The sequence below is a fragment of the Chenopodium quinoa genome, unplaced genomic scaffold (assembly GCF_001683475.1).
Source record: "Chenopodium quinoa cultivar QQ74 unplaced genomic scaffold, ASM168347v1, whole genome shotgun sequence".
Classification (NCBI taxonomy): Eukaryota; Viridiplantae; Streptophyta; class Magnoliopsida; order Caryophyllales; family Amaranthaceae; genus Chenopodium; species Chenopodium quinoa.
In genome coordinates this window covers 4233851-4248182 of record NW_018743574.1, presented here as the reverse complement: position 1 = coordinate 4248182, position 14332 = coordinate 4233851, and the positions used below count along the sequence as shown (strand labels likewise).

At 40.8% G+C, this 14332-nt stretch overlaps 2 protein-coding genes across 4 annotated transcripts; both read left to right on the top strand.

The window, feature by feature from the left end:
- Positions 1–445: 445 nt before the first annotated feature.
- On the top strand, positions 446–1537 carry LOC110681792. Its single transcript, XM_021857917.1, has one exon. It carries the CDS (start codon positions 446–448, stop codon positions 1535–1537), a length of 1092 nt encoding a protein of 363 aa, XP_021713609.1.
- Positions 1538–9308: 7771 nt separating this feature from the next.
- LOC110682172 (actin cytoskeleton-regulatory complex protein PAN1-like) lies at positions 9309–14332 on the top strand. Of its 3 annotated transcripts, none has more exons than XM_021858437.1 (5): positions 9309–9469; positions 9999–11255; positions 12936–13139; positions 13232–13383; positions 13478–14332. In XM_021858437.1, exons 2-5 carry the CDS (start codon positions 10007–10009, stop codon positions 13943–13945), a joined length of 2073 nt encoding a protein of 690 aa, XP_021714129.1. In that variant the 5' UTR covers positions 9309–9469; positions 9999–10006; the 3' UTR covers positions 13946–14332. The 3 variants fall into 3 exon arrangements, with proteins under 3 accessions (XP_021714129.1, XP_021714127.1, XP_021714128.1); XM_021858435.1 differs by having other exon boundaries at positions 9995–11255; XM_021858436.1 differs by having other exon boundaries at positions 9953–11255.

The window sequence follows — 14332 nt, the reverse complement described above, 5'->3', positions numbered from 1 at the left end:
AATATATAAAAAAATAAAAAATAAAGTGAAAAAAACCATAAATGCATTATTGTGTTTGTAATACTACTTTCGTATTTTTAGTTGACACGTTTTGACTTTATTAATATTCACACACTTTATCATGTTGTGTAATTTATACCTAAAGAAAGATATAATGAAAGATATAATCATGTGGGTCTTGTTAGATTTGTTATAGTATATATTTTCAAAGTTTAATCTTTTTATAATTTTTACTTATCGGTAATTAAAGATATAAATTGTGTCAAAAAAAAAATATACGATTGAATTTGTGCATAACTAAAGAACCGTGTCGGAAAACAAAATCCCTCGTTTGGGTGAGTTAGTCCCGTTCTAGGGTTTGCGAGTGAGTTCCAAAAAACAACAAAAATTCAATAATTTTGTCGCAAATTTGATCCTGCTTTCAGTGCTTCTGCCTAATTCGATGATGGAGGATGACCTTGTGAAAGACTGGGAGAAGTTACGATTGACAGAGGATGAAGGGGTAGTGTTAGGAGGTGAATATATCGAGACGGTGACAGAGGATACCAAAGCGCAATTGAACCTTACTTTAATGGGGAAATTGTGGACTGTTAAACCGTATAATCTGGAAGCAATGAAGCGCACTTTAATGAATGTTTGGAGGTTGAAAGAGAAGTTCGCAGTTAGGGTAGTGGAGACAAATCTTTTCGCCTTTCAATTCTTTTGCGAGGAAGACAAAGCTCGTGTTCTGGAAGGCAGACCTTGGTTTTTCGATGAGAAATTGCTCTTATTACAGGAAGTGTATGGCGAAGAACAACCTTCTGAAATCTGCTTTAAAAATACTCCAATGTGGGTACGCCTGATGGATGTACCTCTGAATAAACGATCAATATCAGTTATGTATGACATTGGTGAATTTATAGAACTAGATGAATCGGATCCTCTAGGATGGAGTGAAAGTATGCGGATTAAGGTTTTGGTGGATATAAATAAGCCTTTACGAAGGGGATTGTTCCTAGCAACTGACCAAAATTCGTCTCGATGGATTGATGTAAAATACGAAAGATTGGCCGATTTTTGTTTTTTCTGTGGAAGGCTTGATCATACAGAAAAGGAGTGTCAACATAAAGAACAAGCAAAAGGGAGCGAACCTATGATGGTTTATCAATACGGACCATGGCTACGTGCCTCTCCAAAAAAGAAAACCAGGATAGATATGGCAGAGAGGGAGTTTGAAAGAGCTTGGATTGAAAAGCTTAGACAGTCGGCAGGCAGTAAGAAGGCTCCCTCATACAACGATCCTAATGTCATCAAATTGGGACCAGTTGGTGCAGCGAGGAAGCTTGTTTTTTCTCCAACAATGGCCCATCATAAACCTGATATCCCAAAGAGCCCAGTGAGAAAAAGGGAAGCTGAATTAAGGGTTGTGAAGGGGGAAGGAAGCATGAATTTTGTTCTGAGAACAATGGGGAAAGCAGAGAGGGAGGATAGGGAATTCGGAGCAGTGGGAGAAGCAGGACAGGGGAAGGAGGATAGTATGGGAGAGGGAAAAAAATAAGTGAGAACAATAAGGGAAGTGGCGGTGAAGGAGAGTATCAAACAGTTGGGAAAGGTGAGGAAGGTTGCAATGATATGGGTGAGTGTAATGAGGGGGTTGTATCTGGTAAGGAGGGGCAAATTATTAATAATAAGGTAGAGAAGGGGGGATTGGTAGGTTCTCCTGGGAGATCCTTGAGGAAAGTGATGATTTTGAGGGATAGGAAAAAAGAAGGTTGAGGAGGAATGAAATTGTCAGGAAGTTGTGATGATTTTGAGATGGAAGGGAATGATGAGGATATGATGGTTGACAATGATGATATGGATGAACCGAACAAGAAATGCAAAACAGTTGCTTCTTCTCAAAACGTGGCGGGCCCCACATCTTGGGCTCTTGGTGGCCAATGAATTACATCCTATCATGGAATTGTCGAGGTTTGGGGAATGCCTCGGCGGTAACGGCTCTTAAAAATGTAATTATTCTTGAAAAACCCCAAATTATTTTTCTCAGTGAGACTATATTAAAAAGACATGAGATTGAGAAGATAAAGCAAAAGATCAAGTTTAGCAATATGATAGCAGTGGACTATGAAGGGTATGGGAGGAAGAGAAGTGGAGGTTTGGTGTTGATGTGGAAGGACGGGGTTGATGTGGAAATAAAGTCATATTCCCTTAATCATATTGATGCATGGGTGAAATTGGCAAAGAAAGGAAAATGGAGGTTCACAGGGCTGTACGGGTTCCCAGAGGAGGAAAACAAATATAAGACTGGCTTGTTACTTGAGAATTTACACCACAATCATAGGGGGCTGTGGTTATGTGGTGGTGATCTCAACCTTATGCTCACTTCAGATGAAAAAAAGGGAGGGAGAGATTTTAACATGGCAGAGGCTGAAATTTTAAGAAGAACTGTAGACTTATGTGAGCTCGAAGATATGGGGTTCGTTGGTCATAATTACACTTGGACCAACAATAGAGGGGGAGATAAGAATGTCCAGGAGAGAATTGATCGTTTTCTTGCAAACAAAGAATGGAAGGAGTTGTTCAGTGCTTCTTTTGTTTCCCACCTGTCGAAACGCAAGTCAGACCACTTACCCCTTCTCTTGTGTATTAGTGAGGATATTGGTAAACAGAAGAAGAAAAAAAAGAGGAAGTTATACCGGTTCGAGGAAATGTGGCTTAGGGATGAATCATGTGGAGACATTGTTGCAAATACTTGGAGTCAAGAAGGTGACATTTGCTCAAAAATTGCACACACCTCGATAAATTTGAGCGCATGGAGTCGTAATAAATTTGGTGATTTTTTCACAGAGCTAAAGGATTGCAAAGCCCGTATGGAAACTTTAATGGGGGGAAATCAAACCGACGAGGTTATTTCTCAAATGCGAGCCTTGGATGACAGGATGGATGAACTTGAAAATAGAGAAGAGTTGTACTGGAGACAGAGAAGCAGACAAGATTGGCTCTTAAATGGTGACAAAAACTCATCTTTTTTTTCACCAAAAAGCCAATCAAAGAAAGGCGAGAAATCATATAAAAGAAATCAGAGATGCTGCTGGGAATGTTTACGAAGAAGAAGAGCAAATCTCGGAGGTCTTTGTTAATCACTTTGCCGAATTATTCTCGTCCGGTGGCCATGTGGAAGCAAAAAATGTAGTTGATACAGTGGATTCTGTAATTTCAGAAACGCAATTCTCTGATTTAGCAGAACCTTTTACGGGTGAGGAAGTTCGTGAAGCTCTCTTTCAAATGCACCCAACAAAAGCTCCCGGCCCCGATGGTATGTCTGCAATTTTTTTCCAAAAATTCTGGAATATTGTTGGTTGTGATGTGGTGGAAAAAGTCTTGCATATTTTGAATAATGTAGGTGATGTAGGTGCTATTAATCAGACTCACATTGTTCTAATCCCGAAAAAAAAAAAAGAGTGTGAGTCTCCTGTTGATTATAGACCTATTAGTTTATGTAATGTTTTGTATAAAGTTGTGTCGAAGGTTTTGGAAAATAGGCTCAAAAAAGTTTCCTACTATTATCAGTGAGAATAAAAGTGGCTTTGTCCCGGGGCGATTAATCACTGATAATATATTAGTGGCTTATGAATGTTTTCACTATCTGCGGAAGAAAAAGACGGGCAAACAGGGCTATCTTGGATTAAAGTTAGATATGAGCAAGGCATATGACAGAGTTGAGTGGGTGTTTCTAGAAAAAATGATGAAAAAATTTGGTTTCCCGGAGAGATTTGTGATGAATATCATGAATTGTGTGACTACTGCCTCTTTCGATGTTTTGGTGAATGGTCAACCGTCTCGGGAATTCAGACCAAGTAGGGGGCTTCGCCAGGGTGATCCTCTATCCCCTTTTCTGTTCATTATGTGTGCGGAGGGTTTTTCTGCTCTTCTGCGAGATGCTGAGAAAAAGAAGATCATCCATGGAGTTAAGATCGGAAGACATGTTGAGCCCATTTCTCACCTATTTTTTGCAGATGATAGTCTCTTTTTTGTTCGGGCAAATGAGGATGAAACTGATAAAGTTCTGGATATTCTTGCAATTTATGAGATAACGTCGGGTCAGAAACTGAATATGGAGAAATCGGAGGTGTCTTTTAGCCGAAATGTTGATCAAGAAAAGAAAAATTTGCTTCAGATGAAGTTATCTTTTAAGGCTGTCGAAGGACAAAAAAGTATTTAGGTCTTCCAATGTATATTGGGGGGTCTAAAAAAGCCGTATTTCTAAGTATCCAAGATAGAGTATGGAAAAAGCTCAAAGGTTGGAAAGGGAATTTCTTATCTCAGGCAGGTCGGGAAATTCTTATTAAGTCGGTGGCCCAAGATATCCCCACATATGCGATGCAATGTTTCCAAATCCTGAGTAGCATTTTACTTGTGGTGGAAAAAATGTGTCGGAATTTTTTTTGGGGTCAAAAGGGCGATGAAAGGAAAATATGTTGGGTGGCTTGGAATAAGTTGTATCGGGCAAAAAATAATGGTGGGTTGGGATTTCGGAATATGCAACTCTTTAACAAAGCAATGCTAGCCAAGCAAGCTTAGAGATTGGTGACAAACGAAAAATCTCTTATGTCTCGTGTGTTAAAGGGCAAATATTTTCCCTCGACCAATAATTTTAAGGCAAAATTAGCATCAAACTCGAGTTTCACATGGAGGTCTATATTGGGAGTGAGGGTTGTCATTGAAAAAGGAGCAAGGAAAGTCATTGGTATGGGTAATACAATTAACATTTGGGAAGACCCGTGGGTACCTAACCTTCCTGCTTTTCGTGTTTTGACTCCTAAGGGTGAGGGGGCTGATGTTCCTGTATTGGTTCAAGAGTTGTGGGACGACAGGAAGTGGAATGTGAACATCTTAAATGAAATGTTTTCTCAGCGGGAAGTGAAGGAAATTTGCAGCATTCCTATTCCCTTGTTTGATGATAAGGATGGGTGGTCTTGGCATGTGTCGAAAGATGGATGTTATAATGTTAAAAGTGCATACAACATGTTGATAGAAGAGGAAGAAAGATCTAGAGCATCTGGTTCGGGTAGGCAGAAGAATTTCAATTGGAAATCAATTTGGCACTCTCTTATTCCCCCAAAAATCAAAATCTTTGCGTGGAGATGTGTCCAAGAAAGACTACCTGTGAGGGCTGTTCTTGCGGGAACAGGTATGAAGATTGATGTCAGATGTCCAATGTGTGGTAAATCGGAGGAAAATTTGGTGCATCTATTTTTTGAGTGCTCGTCTGTCGATGCAATTTGGAAATACTCTGTGCTCAGACTTGATACAACTATGATGGTGGAAAGTGGTTTCAGGAATTGGTGCAATGTCATGAAGGATATGATTAAAGACTCGGCTTGGTGGGATCAATTTTGGTCTCTAGCTTGGGGGGTTTGGAATAGGCGAAACAAGTGGGTGTTTGAAAGAAAATTGAAACTTGTCATTGAAGTTATCCACAAGGCGGCTAGCATGGTTGGGGAGTATGTTGTCCGCTTTAGAGAAGGCTGCAATCTCACCCCCGGGATCGCAGTTCGATTCTACTTGGAAAGCACCTACCAGTGGGATGTACAAACTCAACACAAATGTTGGCTTATTTGGGCAGCAGGTGCTTGGTATTGGTGGTGTTCCGCGGGACGCTGTAGGAGACGTGGTGTTGGCCTGTTGTTCGTGCCTTCACGGTGCCTTCGAGGTGGATGTAGGGGAAGCGATTGCCATGAGACAGAACCTATTGTTTGCAAGGGAAGCTGGTTTCAACGATCTTGTGCTTGAAACGGATAATATCAAACTCTTCCATCACTTGAAGAAAGGCACTTCCTCACCCAATGAGTTTGGCAATGTTCTAAGGGATATCAGAAGGCTGGTGAGGGACTGTCGCTCTGCTTCCTTCTCTTTCGTCAAACGCTCCGGCAATGCTGTAGCCCATAGCGTTTTTTTTAGGCAAAGCGAGTGATTAAATTATATAGAATCAATTTCCACCAGAGTAATAAGGCTTTGGGGAAAAGAGTTTAAACAAACACGCTCAGAGGAAATACTCGTGTCCCATCTAGCAACTTTATGAGCCACGGTATTTCCAGCTCGCTTAACATGAGAGCAAGAGAAGTAATTAAAGCTTTCACACATTTGCCTAATATCATCATACAAAAGATAAATTGGAGATGCCCCTTGCTGCTTGTTCTGAATCGCGCGCACAACATATAAAGCATCACTTTCCAGTACGACATCCACATACCCCAGCCTACGAGCCAGTTCCACCCCATAGCGTGCTGCTCCAGCTTCCGCAAGATTAGGGGTCCATTTTGCCCCTACTCTTTTCACAGCTGCTGCCACCAAAACCTTCCTGCTATCACGCATAACCACACCAAATTGCACTCCCCCTCCATTGATAATATGGGCATCCACATTAATCTTTACGGCATTTGAGGGAGGAGGGGACCAAGACGTTGGAGAGATTGTTGCAGAAACCACAGCAGCCCCCCTAATCTTCTGATTATTATCCACATAATCAGCGCATAGCTTCACAAAACCTGCAGCCACCATAGTTGCATTTATGCCAGCAGCCCCTTCATATATATGTGTGTTGCGACAATGCCAAGCAGCCCAAGCCAACGCAACAAACACTCGCAAATACTCACTGTCAATTGAATTGCTCATCCACATAAGTCTATCAGCAAAAGAGGATTGCGGAGCATTTACTAGAAGGTCACCAAAATCACTCGTGCTCCAAATTATAGATGCGTATTTACATTCAAAAAGTGAATGCAAAATTGACTCCACCCCATGGCCACAAATATTGCACATACTTGTCCCAGCAATGTGACGTTTATACAGCACATCCATAACACCCAATTGACTCTTGCACGCTCTCCAAAGAAAATGACTTAGCTTAGGAGGCCCACGAACATTCCACACCACCTTCCATACATCCTTATCACTCTGCTCGTGGAAAAGTTCCCAAGTTCGCAGCCTGCCCATGTGTCCCAACCAATACCCACTCTTGACAGTGTACATACCTGACAAAGTTGGCCACCAATATTGCGTGTCCATCGGTCCAAAAACAGACAGGGGAACATTAAGGATAGATTGTACATCCTCCCTTGTAAAAGTAGTGTTGAGCAGCTCTAAATTCCAATTGCCAATAGCGAAGTCCACCAAGTCAACCACTTTCATATTCAGATCACTATTAGCATTTGGATTAGGAACAAAGTGAGCCCCTTGACCAGGAATCCAGCCCAACATCCCAAACTCTGATGTTCAACCCATTCCCCACACGCTACTTTAGTCCCTCAAGCAATAAAGACTTTGCACCCCATATAGATCGCCAACTGTAGCTCGGATCAAAACCCCTTGCCGCATCAAGAAACTCCGTATTCTTGTAATATCTAGCTTTCAAAATTCCCCCAAGTAGAGAGTTGCACCCCCTACTCAAGCGCCAAGCCTGTTTGGCTAACAACGCCTGATTGAAGCACTTCAAATCCCGGAACCGCATCCTACCCATAGCTTTGGGAAGACATAAGGAATCCCATGACTGCCAATGCATTTTACGTTCCGTCCCATTCGACCCCCACCAAAATTTTGCAAGAATTGAATGGATTTCGTCGATCAAACCATCCGGAATTCTAAAAATACTCATCATATATGTGGGAATTGCTTGAGCGACCGCTTTGATAAGCACTTCTTTACCCGGCTTAGACAACAATTTCTCTTTCCACCCTTGCATTTTCTTCCAAATACGCTCCTTCAATCCGGCAAAAATCGCTTTCTTCGATCTTCCAATGACGGTAGGCAAACCCAAATACTTCTCATGTCTCTCAACCTCCCTAACACCCAACATAGCAACAATTTCCAATCTACGACTAGCAGACACACATTTTCTAAAAGCTACCTCTGTCTTGCTTAGGCTGACACTCTGACCGGAAGCCCTTTCATAAGTACTGATTATATCAGCAATTTTAGAGCATTCTTGCAATGTAGCTCTAGCAAATAAAATACTATTATCTGCAAAGAAGAGATGGGAAACCCTCGGAGCCCCCCTACACACACGTACCCCATGAATAAGGTTCTCCTCCGCTGCTTTGGATAACAACGTAGAGAAAGCATCTGCACATATTAAAAAGAGATACGGAGACATAGGGTCACCTTGACATAAACCCCGGGTAGGAATAAGAGAGCCTAAAATGCTACCATTATATTTAAATGAGAAAGAGACACTCATTAGGCAATTTATAATTCGAGCAATCCAAGAAGTCGGGAAACCCATTTTTTTCATCACCCTCTCAAGAAAACCCCACTCCACCCTATCATACGCCTTACTCATGTCAAGCTTTAGAGCCACCGTACCATTCTTCCCTTCCCCCCTCCTCTTCATATAATGAAACACCTCAAAAGCAATTAGTGCATTATCCGTAGTCAGACGATTAGGGACAAAAGCACTTTGATTCACAGAAATGACTGACTCTAGCATCGGTTTCATCTTATTAGCAAGAGTTTTAGAAATAATTTTGTAAATTACATTACACAAACTTATCGGTCTAAACTCAGTTATTCTCATAAGGTCATTGCATTTCGGAATCAAGACAATACAAGTGCGGTTTACCTCATGAAGATCCACTTCTCCCCTCCACCACTCCTTCACAAAACAAATAATATCGCTTCCCACAGTCCCCCAAAATTTCTGAAAAAACAATGCATGCATTCCATCCGGCCCGGGTGCTTTATTAGGATGCATTTGAAATAGTGTAGCTCTAATCTCCTCCCCCGTAGGTTCTCTCTCAAGCACAAGCCTCATCTCTTCAGACACGAGTGGTCTAATACCCTCGATGGCAGCCTCAAAGTTGGTCGGATAGTCAGTAGCGAAGAGCTTCCCAAAATAACTCGAAATCACATTCTTAGCAAATATTAGTAGCAGTTTTAATGAAAGTCGTATTTGGTTAGAGGAGTACCCTCTTGAAATTCAAGAGGCGGTTTGTAATGATCTCGCTAATTTGTTTACTTAATAAAATGCTAAGCTCCGTTTCTGTAAAAAAAAAAGAACCGTGTCAAGTGTCAACTAAAAAGAGACGAATCAACTAAAAAAAGACGAATGAAATAACTTAAAAAAAAAAAAAAACGAATTATAAAATTCCGTAATATTCGCAAAAATCTGAAAACCCTATTTTGCCTATCCTTTGCCCCTTTAGGCCTTTACTTTTTTTTTTTTTTCCCAAACACAAGAAGTAAGACCAAATAGAGTGTGAAATTCACGGTCACGATCTCTCGGATCTTGATAGCCTTCACAACACCCCTCCTCCCCTTTTCTCCCATTTCCATTTACTTTCTCTCTCTACAATCCTCTTCACCATTTCTCTCTCCGTCGCCGCCGCTGTCGTCGTCGAACAGAAACCGCCGAACAACAACCGCCGTCGCCGTCACCGCAACCGCCGCATCGGTGCTCTTCCTTTCTCGACGTCCTATATTCATCCTTTTTCTGGTACGTTTCTCCAATTCCTATTTTTCTAGATTCTTTTCTTTTTCTCAAATTACTTATTATTTTTTTAATTTTTTTTTCCAGAAAACCTAAATTTTCGTATTTCATTTGCTTACATTTTTGTTACGAATTGGTTGACTAAAACTCAAATTCCGTGAATTGATTATCAATTTTGGATTTTTATTTTATTTATTTATTTTGGAATAAAATTTATGGAAGGAATCGCATTTTGCTCTCCGTTATCTAATTTCGAGGAAATAAAAATGAATTGTGCTGGAATTTTGATTTGGTGTATAGACAATTTTTTCTGGGGTTTTTGATTTAGGGTTTCAATGTCGGTTAATTGTTATTTGGTTTCGTGTTTTTGTAATTAGGGTTTTGCATGTGGGAACTTGTCACTGGTCTAATTATTTTGCACTGATTATTGTTTGATCTTGTTAGGGGTAGTTTATATTGTGGATAAGTTATTGGTTTTGTTTTTATCAGTGTTGTCTTGCTGTTGTTCTGAAAGATAGTCTATCTTATAAGGTAGGCTTGAAGATGAAGGCTTCGTCGGGGTTCCCTGTTTTGGATAACCGATCGATTGATCAATGGAAAGTTACGGAATTGAAGGAAGAACTCAAAAGGCGAAAGCTGACCACCAGGGGTTTGAAGGAAGAACTAGTGAGACGGTTGGATGAATCTCTGCGCAATGAAATGGAAGCTGAGAAACAAGAGGCTGACAATGGTGCTCAGAATATACAGCCAAATAACGTATCTCAAGTCGCTGTAACTGAACAAACTGGTAGTGTAATCGGTGAATTAGGATTAGGCATTCCCGTTAATGCTGAGGTTAATGTGGGTGTTGCTGATGTCGAAATCACAAAGTTTGATGATGTGTCACTTCAGGGTAATAGCCAGGTTAGTATTGAACAACCAGTTGAGGGACAGGTTAGTATTGAACAACCAGTCGAGGGCAAGGTTATTATCGAAGAGCAGGAATCTGTGGTAGTTCTAGGGAACGATCAACCTCCAGAGGTGGGTGCATTAGCTGCAAATGATGTACCTTCTGTTGGTTTAGGCAATGAGATTAGTGAGAGTTTGTCATCTGATATAGCAGTGGACGGGAAGGGTTCGCAAGATGGTAATATCGAGAGGGTTGATGAGGGTTCAAGAGCGCAGGAGCAATCGGAGGATATAAAGCCACTACATGATGATGAGAAGCTGGAATCTTCTGATGCAAACAACCAGGTATCTGAGGTCAGCTCTAGTTTAGGGTTTCCCGTAAAATCTAATTCTATTTCTACTGATTCTGTGTCTTTTAATGAAAAGAATGACCTAAAGGATAACATAATTGCTGATAATGTTAAATTAGAATCTGATGTTAAGCCTGAGATGGTGCAACCATCATCAAGCGATTTATTCCCCGACGGTGGCAATTCACATCCAAGTGATGTTGAGGAGCCACACGAAAACAAGGTTTCTGTTCAAGAGACAGATAACAGTGTTACAAATGCGGATGTGAGCCAGAAAATTTATAGTGCAGATTTGGGTTCTTCTGAAAAATTAAACTTAGATCGAAGTTCAGGTGATGATTCCATGGAAGAAGATGCTTTGGAAAGTAAGCATATTGATTCAAATTATAAATTTGAAGAAGTTGTTGAAAAGAATGAGAAAATTGAGGTCACTACTATTGAGGAAGAAAGGCCTATTGCAACCATGGATATTGATGTTCCTATTATAGAAAAAGGTACTGATTATGAAAATAATGTTGTTGCTGCTGCTTCAACTGACAAGAGAAAGCTTGCAGGTGAGAATTTGGTCATGGTATATCCTTCGTTTTATTAACCTTGCTCTCATTTCTCTAGTGTTAGTAAAATTTTGATATTCAACTGTTACACTATGAACAATATATATATTGCTGCCTTTATAGCAATGACAGGTGCTGATCTGCATCCTCTTTACCATCCATAATGTTTTGCTTTATTGGTCATTACTGCATCCAAATTTAGATTTGTTTATTTTCAAAATATCTAGAGATTTTAATTTCTTCAATCGTCATCAATCTTTATTATTTATAGTTTAGTTTTTTCCAATGGTTGGAGTTATGGTAAGAACTGAGTTTCCTGTATCTGAACTTTTGGGTGATGGCATTAAGTTGGGTAGATTAAGCTATAATAGCGAAGAGAGATGGAGGTATGTAATATTATGCAGCTGCTGTTGTTATTCAGAAAATTGAATTGCTTAGCTACAAGTGGCAGTGGCACTGATATCTTTTAGGATGTGTGAATAAAAAGGAGCAAGATTCATTTGGGTCCCTCTGCACCACCTCCCCTGGTGCTCTTGTTGATCGGCATTATATAGATAACAATTTATTATGCCTTTTGTTCTCATTTTTTATTTTTTTATTTTTTTTTTGACTCGTTTGGTTTTGGCACACAAAATAAGGAGGTGAGGTGAGAGAGATAGAGATTGCAAAAATACCCCTTCTATTTTGCCCATCCAAACTAACCTGCCTAGTGCCTACCCCTTTCAACTAGCCTTCCTCACGATTGAAGAACCAGCCACTTGGCCCATCACCACCACCACCACCACCCCACTCCTCAATCCCACCACTTTCAATTAGTAACCACTAGACCCCTTCGTCAGCCCTTTTCCCATCATCAACCTTCTGCAAAGAAGTGAACTGAACCACATCAAAACCCAGTTAAGGATTAAACCCTAGATTAATCTCTCTTTGACACCAACATATTACAATTTTTAGATCTCTATAAGATGCGGCGATGTGGCATCAAAATTTGCTTTACTCAGCCATTGGAAGAGGAATACAGTGATTAGGCGATGAGAATGAAAGGAGAGGGAGGAGAGAAGAAAGATGGCGATGGAGGGGAGGCAAGTTGGTGGCGGGAATGAGAGGAGAGAGAACACCGATGGCAAAGTATGTGTGAGGAAATGGGATGGTGGTGGTTGTGAGGGAGGAGAAATAAACTAAGGTGTTGTGTCACTTGTGTGTGGTGATGACTATGAGAGAGAGAGGGGTTTATGGAGGAGAGAGGCTTGGGTCGATTGTGAGGAGGAGAGAGAAAAGTGAAGGGCAGATTTGACATTTAACATTACAAAGCTCACCTAAAGTGTGTCAACTAAAAAGGAATTCCCCAAGAAAGCATAGGTGTTAAATAAAAAGGAATGGAAGAAGTATATTAAGCGGGTTCCTACCCCCCCCTTTTTTTTTTTGGATAGAGGTAAGTCAGATAGATCCCACATTCCCACCCCAGTTTTGGGAGACCACAGGGTGGAGCTCCTTTAATATTAAAAGATTGTATTTTCTTGAAGTTTGCAACAGCTTGAAGTATTGGTCGTCATCTCTAAAACCGAGAACATGTTATATGAGTTGTGATAATTGATAGGGGATTCATTTGTGTTGCTCTGTTACACCAGTCTTTGTATTTGTGTTCAATATGATATCTCAACATGGTTCTCTGTTATACAGATCAAGAAGCAGTTTTGAATAATGAGCCCACAAAGAGGCAGCGTAGATGGAAAACTGAAAGCAATGAGGTTAAGGAGCCTCAAATCTCGAACAATTCACCCCGCGCTGCAGTTAAGGATGTGGCACAACCTGCTGTTTTGAAACGTAATCTCTCTGGATCTAAATCAGTTAGTGGTGCTGATGAGCCCCCTAAAGAGCGTGAAGGTTGGGCAAATATGTTTTTGTGGTAAATAGTTCTGTCATCATTCACACACCCAGATTTTTGTCTACTAACATATTGGTTCAATTATTTACAGTTCCACCCTCGTCAAAACCTGCTACTAATTCTCTGAGGATTGATCGTTTTCTGCGTCCTTTTACCTTGAAAGCTGTCCAAGAACTTTTGTCCAAAACAGGGACTGTCACTAGTTTCTGGATGGACCACATTAAAACACATTGCTATGTCACAGTAAGTTCTTATCCTTTGTGTTGTACTTGGATGTACCTTGGTGCAGTTGACTGTTATCAGTGATGTAATTGTTGCTCTTGTTATTCATTTGCAGTATTCATCCATTGAAGAGGCAATGGAAACAAGGAATGCTGTGTACAACTTACAGTGGCCTCCAAATGGTGGACGCCAACTCTTAGCTGAGTTTGTTGATCCGGAGGAGGTTAAAGCTCGTTCAGAGAAGCCAGCTCCATCTCCAGCAGCTCCTGTGAGTTCTGGCCCGGCTGTTGCTGAACTATCTCCTACAGTGACGCAGCCTTCACCCCGCCAACAAAGCCTTAGACAGCAGATGGCACAACAACCTTCTCTACCACCGCCACCTCCTTTAACGAACCCGCCTCAGGCTAGGGAATGGGCTGTTCCACCTCCACCCCCACCAATGGAAAAAGTAGAGGCTCCTATAGTGACCTTGGATGATTTATTTAGGAAAACAAAGGCAACACCTCGGATCTACTACTTGCCTTTGTCCGATGAGCAAGTGGCTGCTGTACTTGAAGCTCGGAGTAGAAACTCTAAGCAGTAGGACCCAGGTTGGTAACTGGTTGCTCATGTGTTAGGATGTAAATGTTGAGGAAGAAATGATGTATTTGCAGCTTTCTTGGTCAACACAATAGTTAGTATTAGGATGAAACTTGTCCAGTTGAGGATATCCTGATGGATGTTTGCTTATTGTTTGGGGTCTCCCTTAAGTTTTTTGTTCGAGTTGAGAAAATTGTCTGAGCGAACCCCATATGAATGAACCTTCATCCTTTGGGCTGGATTGTGGCTTTGGCCCGTCTCCCTTTTTTCTTTTATTGAACAGCTTACTCTGTTTTTCTTGAAACCTTCTGTAGGACATAATTTTATTTTACTTGTGTTAAGATGTTTAAGAATTTGAGTTTGTTATATACAGTGGTATGTTCATACTCAA

What these genes read in the sequence shown, in the direction of transcription:
- LOC110682172 (XM_021858437.1), top strand. Translation starts at nt 10,007, where the DNA reads ATGAAGGCTTCGTCGGGGTTCCCTGTTTTGGATAACCGATCGATTGAT. An exon ending in TGACAAGAGAAAGCTTGCAG is followed by an intron (nt 11,256 to 12,935) that starts GTGAGAATTTGG and finishes TCTGTTATACAG; the next exon opens with ATCAAGAAGCAGTTTTGAAT. An exon ending in GCCCCCTAAAGAGCGTGAAG is followed by an intron (nt 13,140 to 13,231) that starts GTTGGGCAAATA and finishes AATTATTTACAG; the next exon opens with TTCCACCCTCGTCAAAACCT.
- LOC110681792 (XM_021857917.1), top strand. Translation starts at nt 446, where the DNA reads ATGGAGGATGACCTTGTGAAAGACTGGGAGAAGTTACGATTGACAGAG.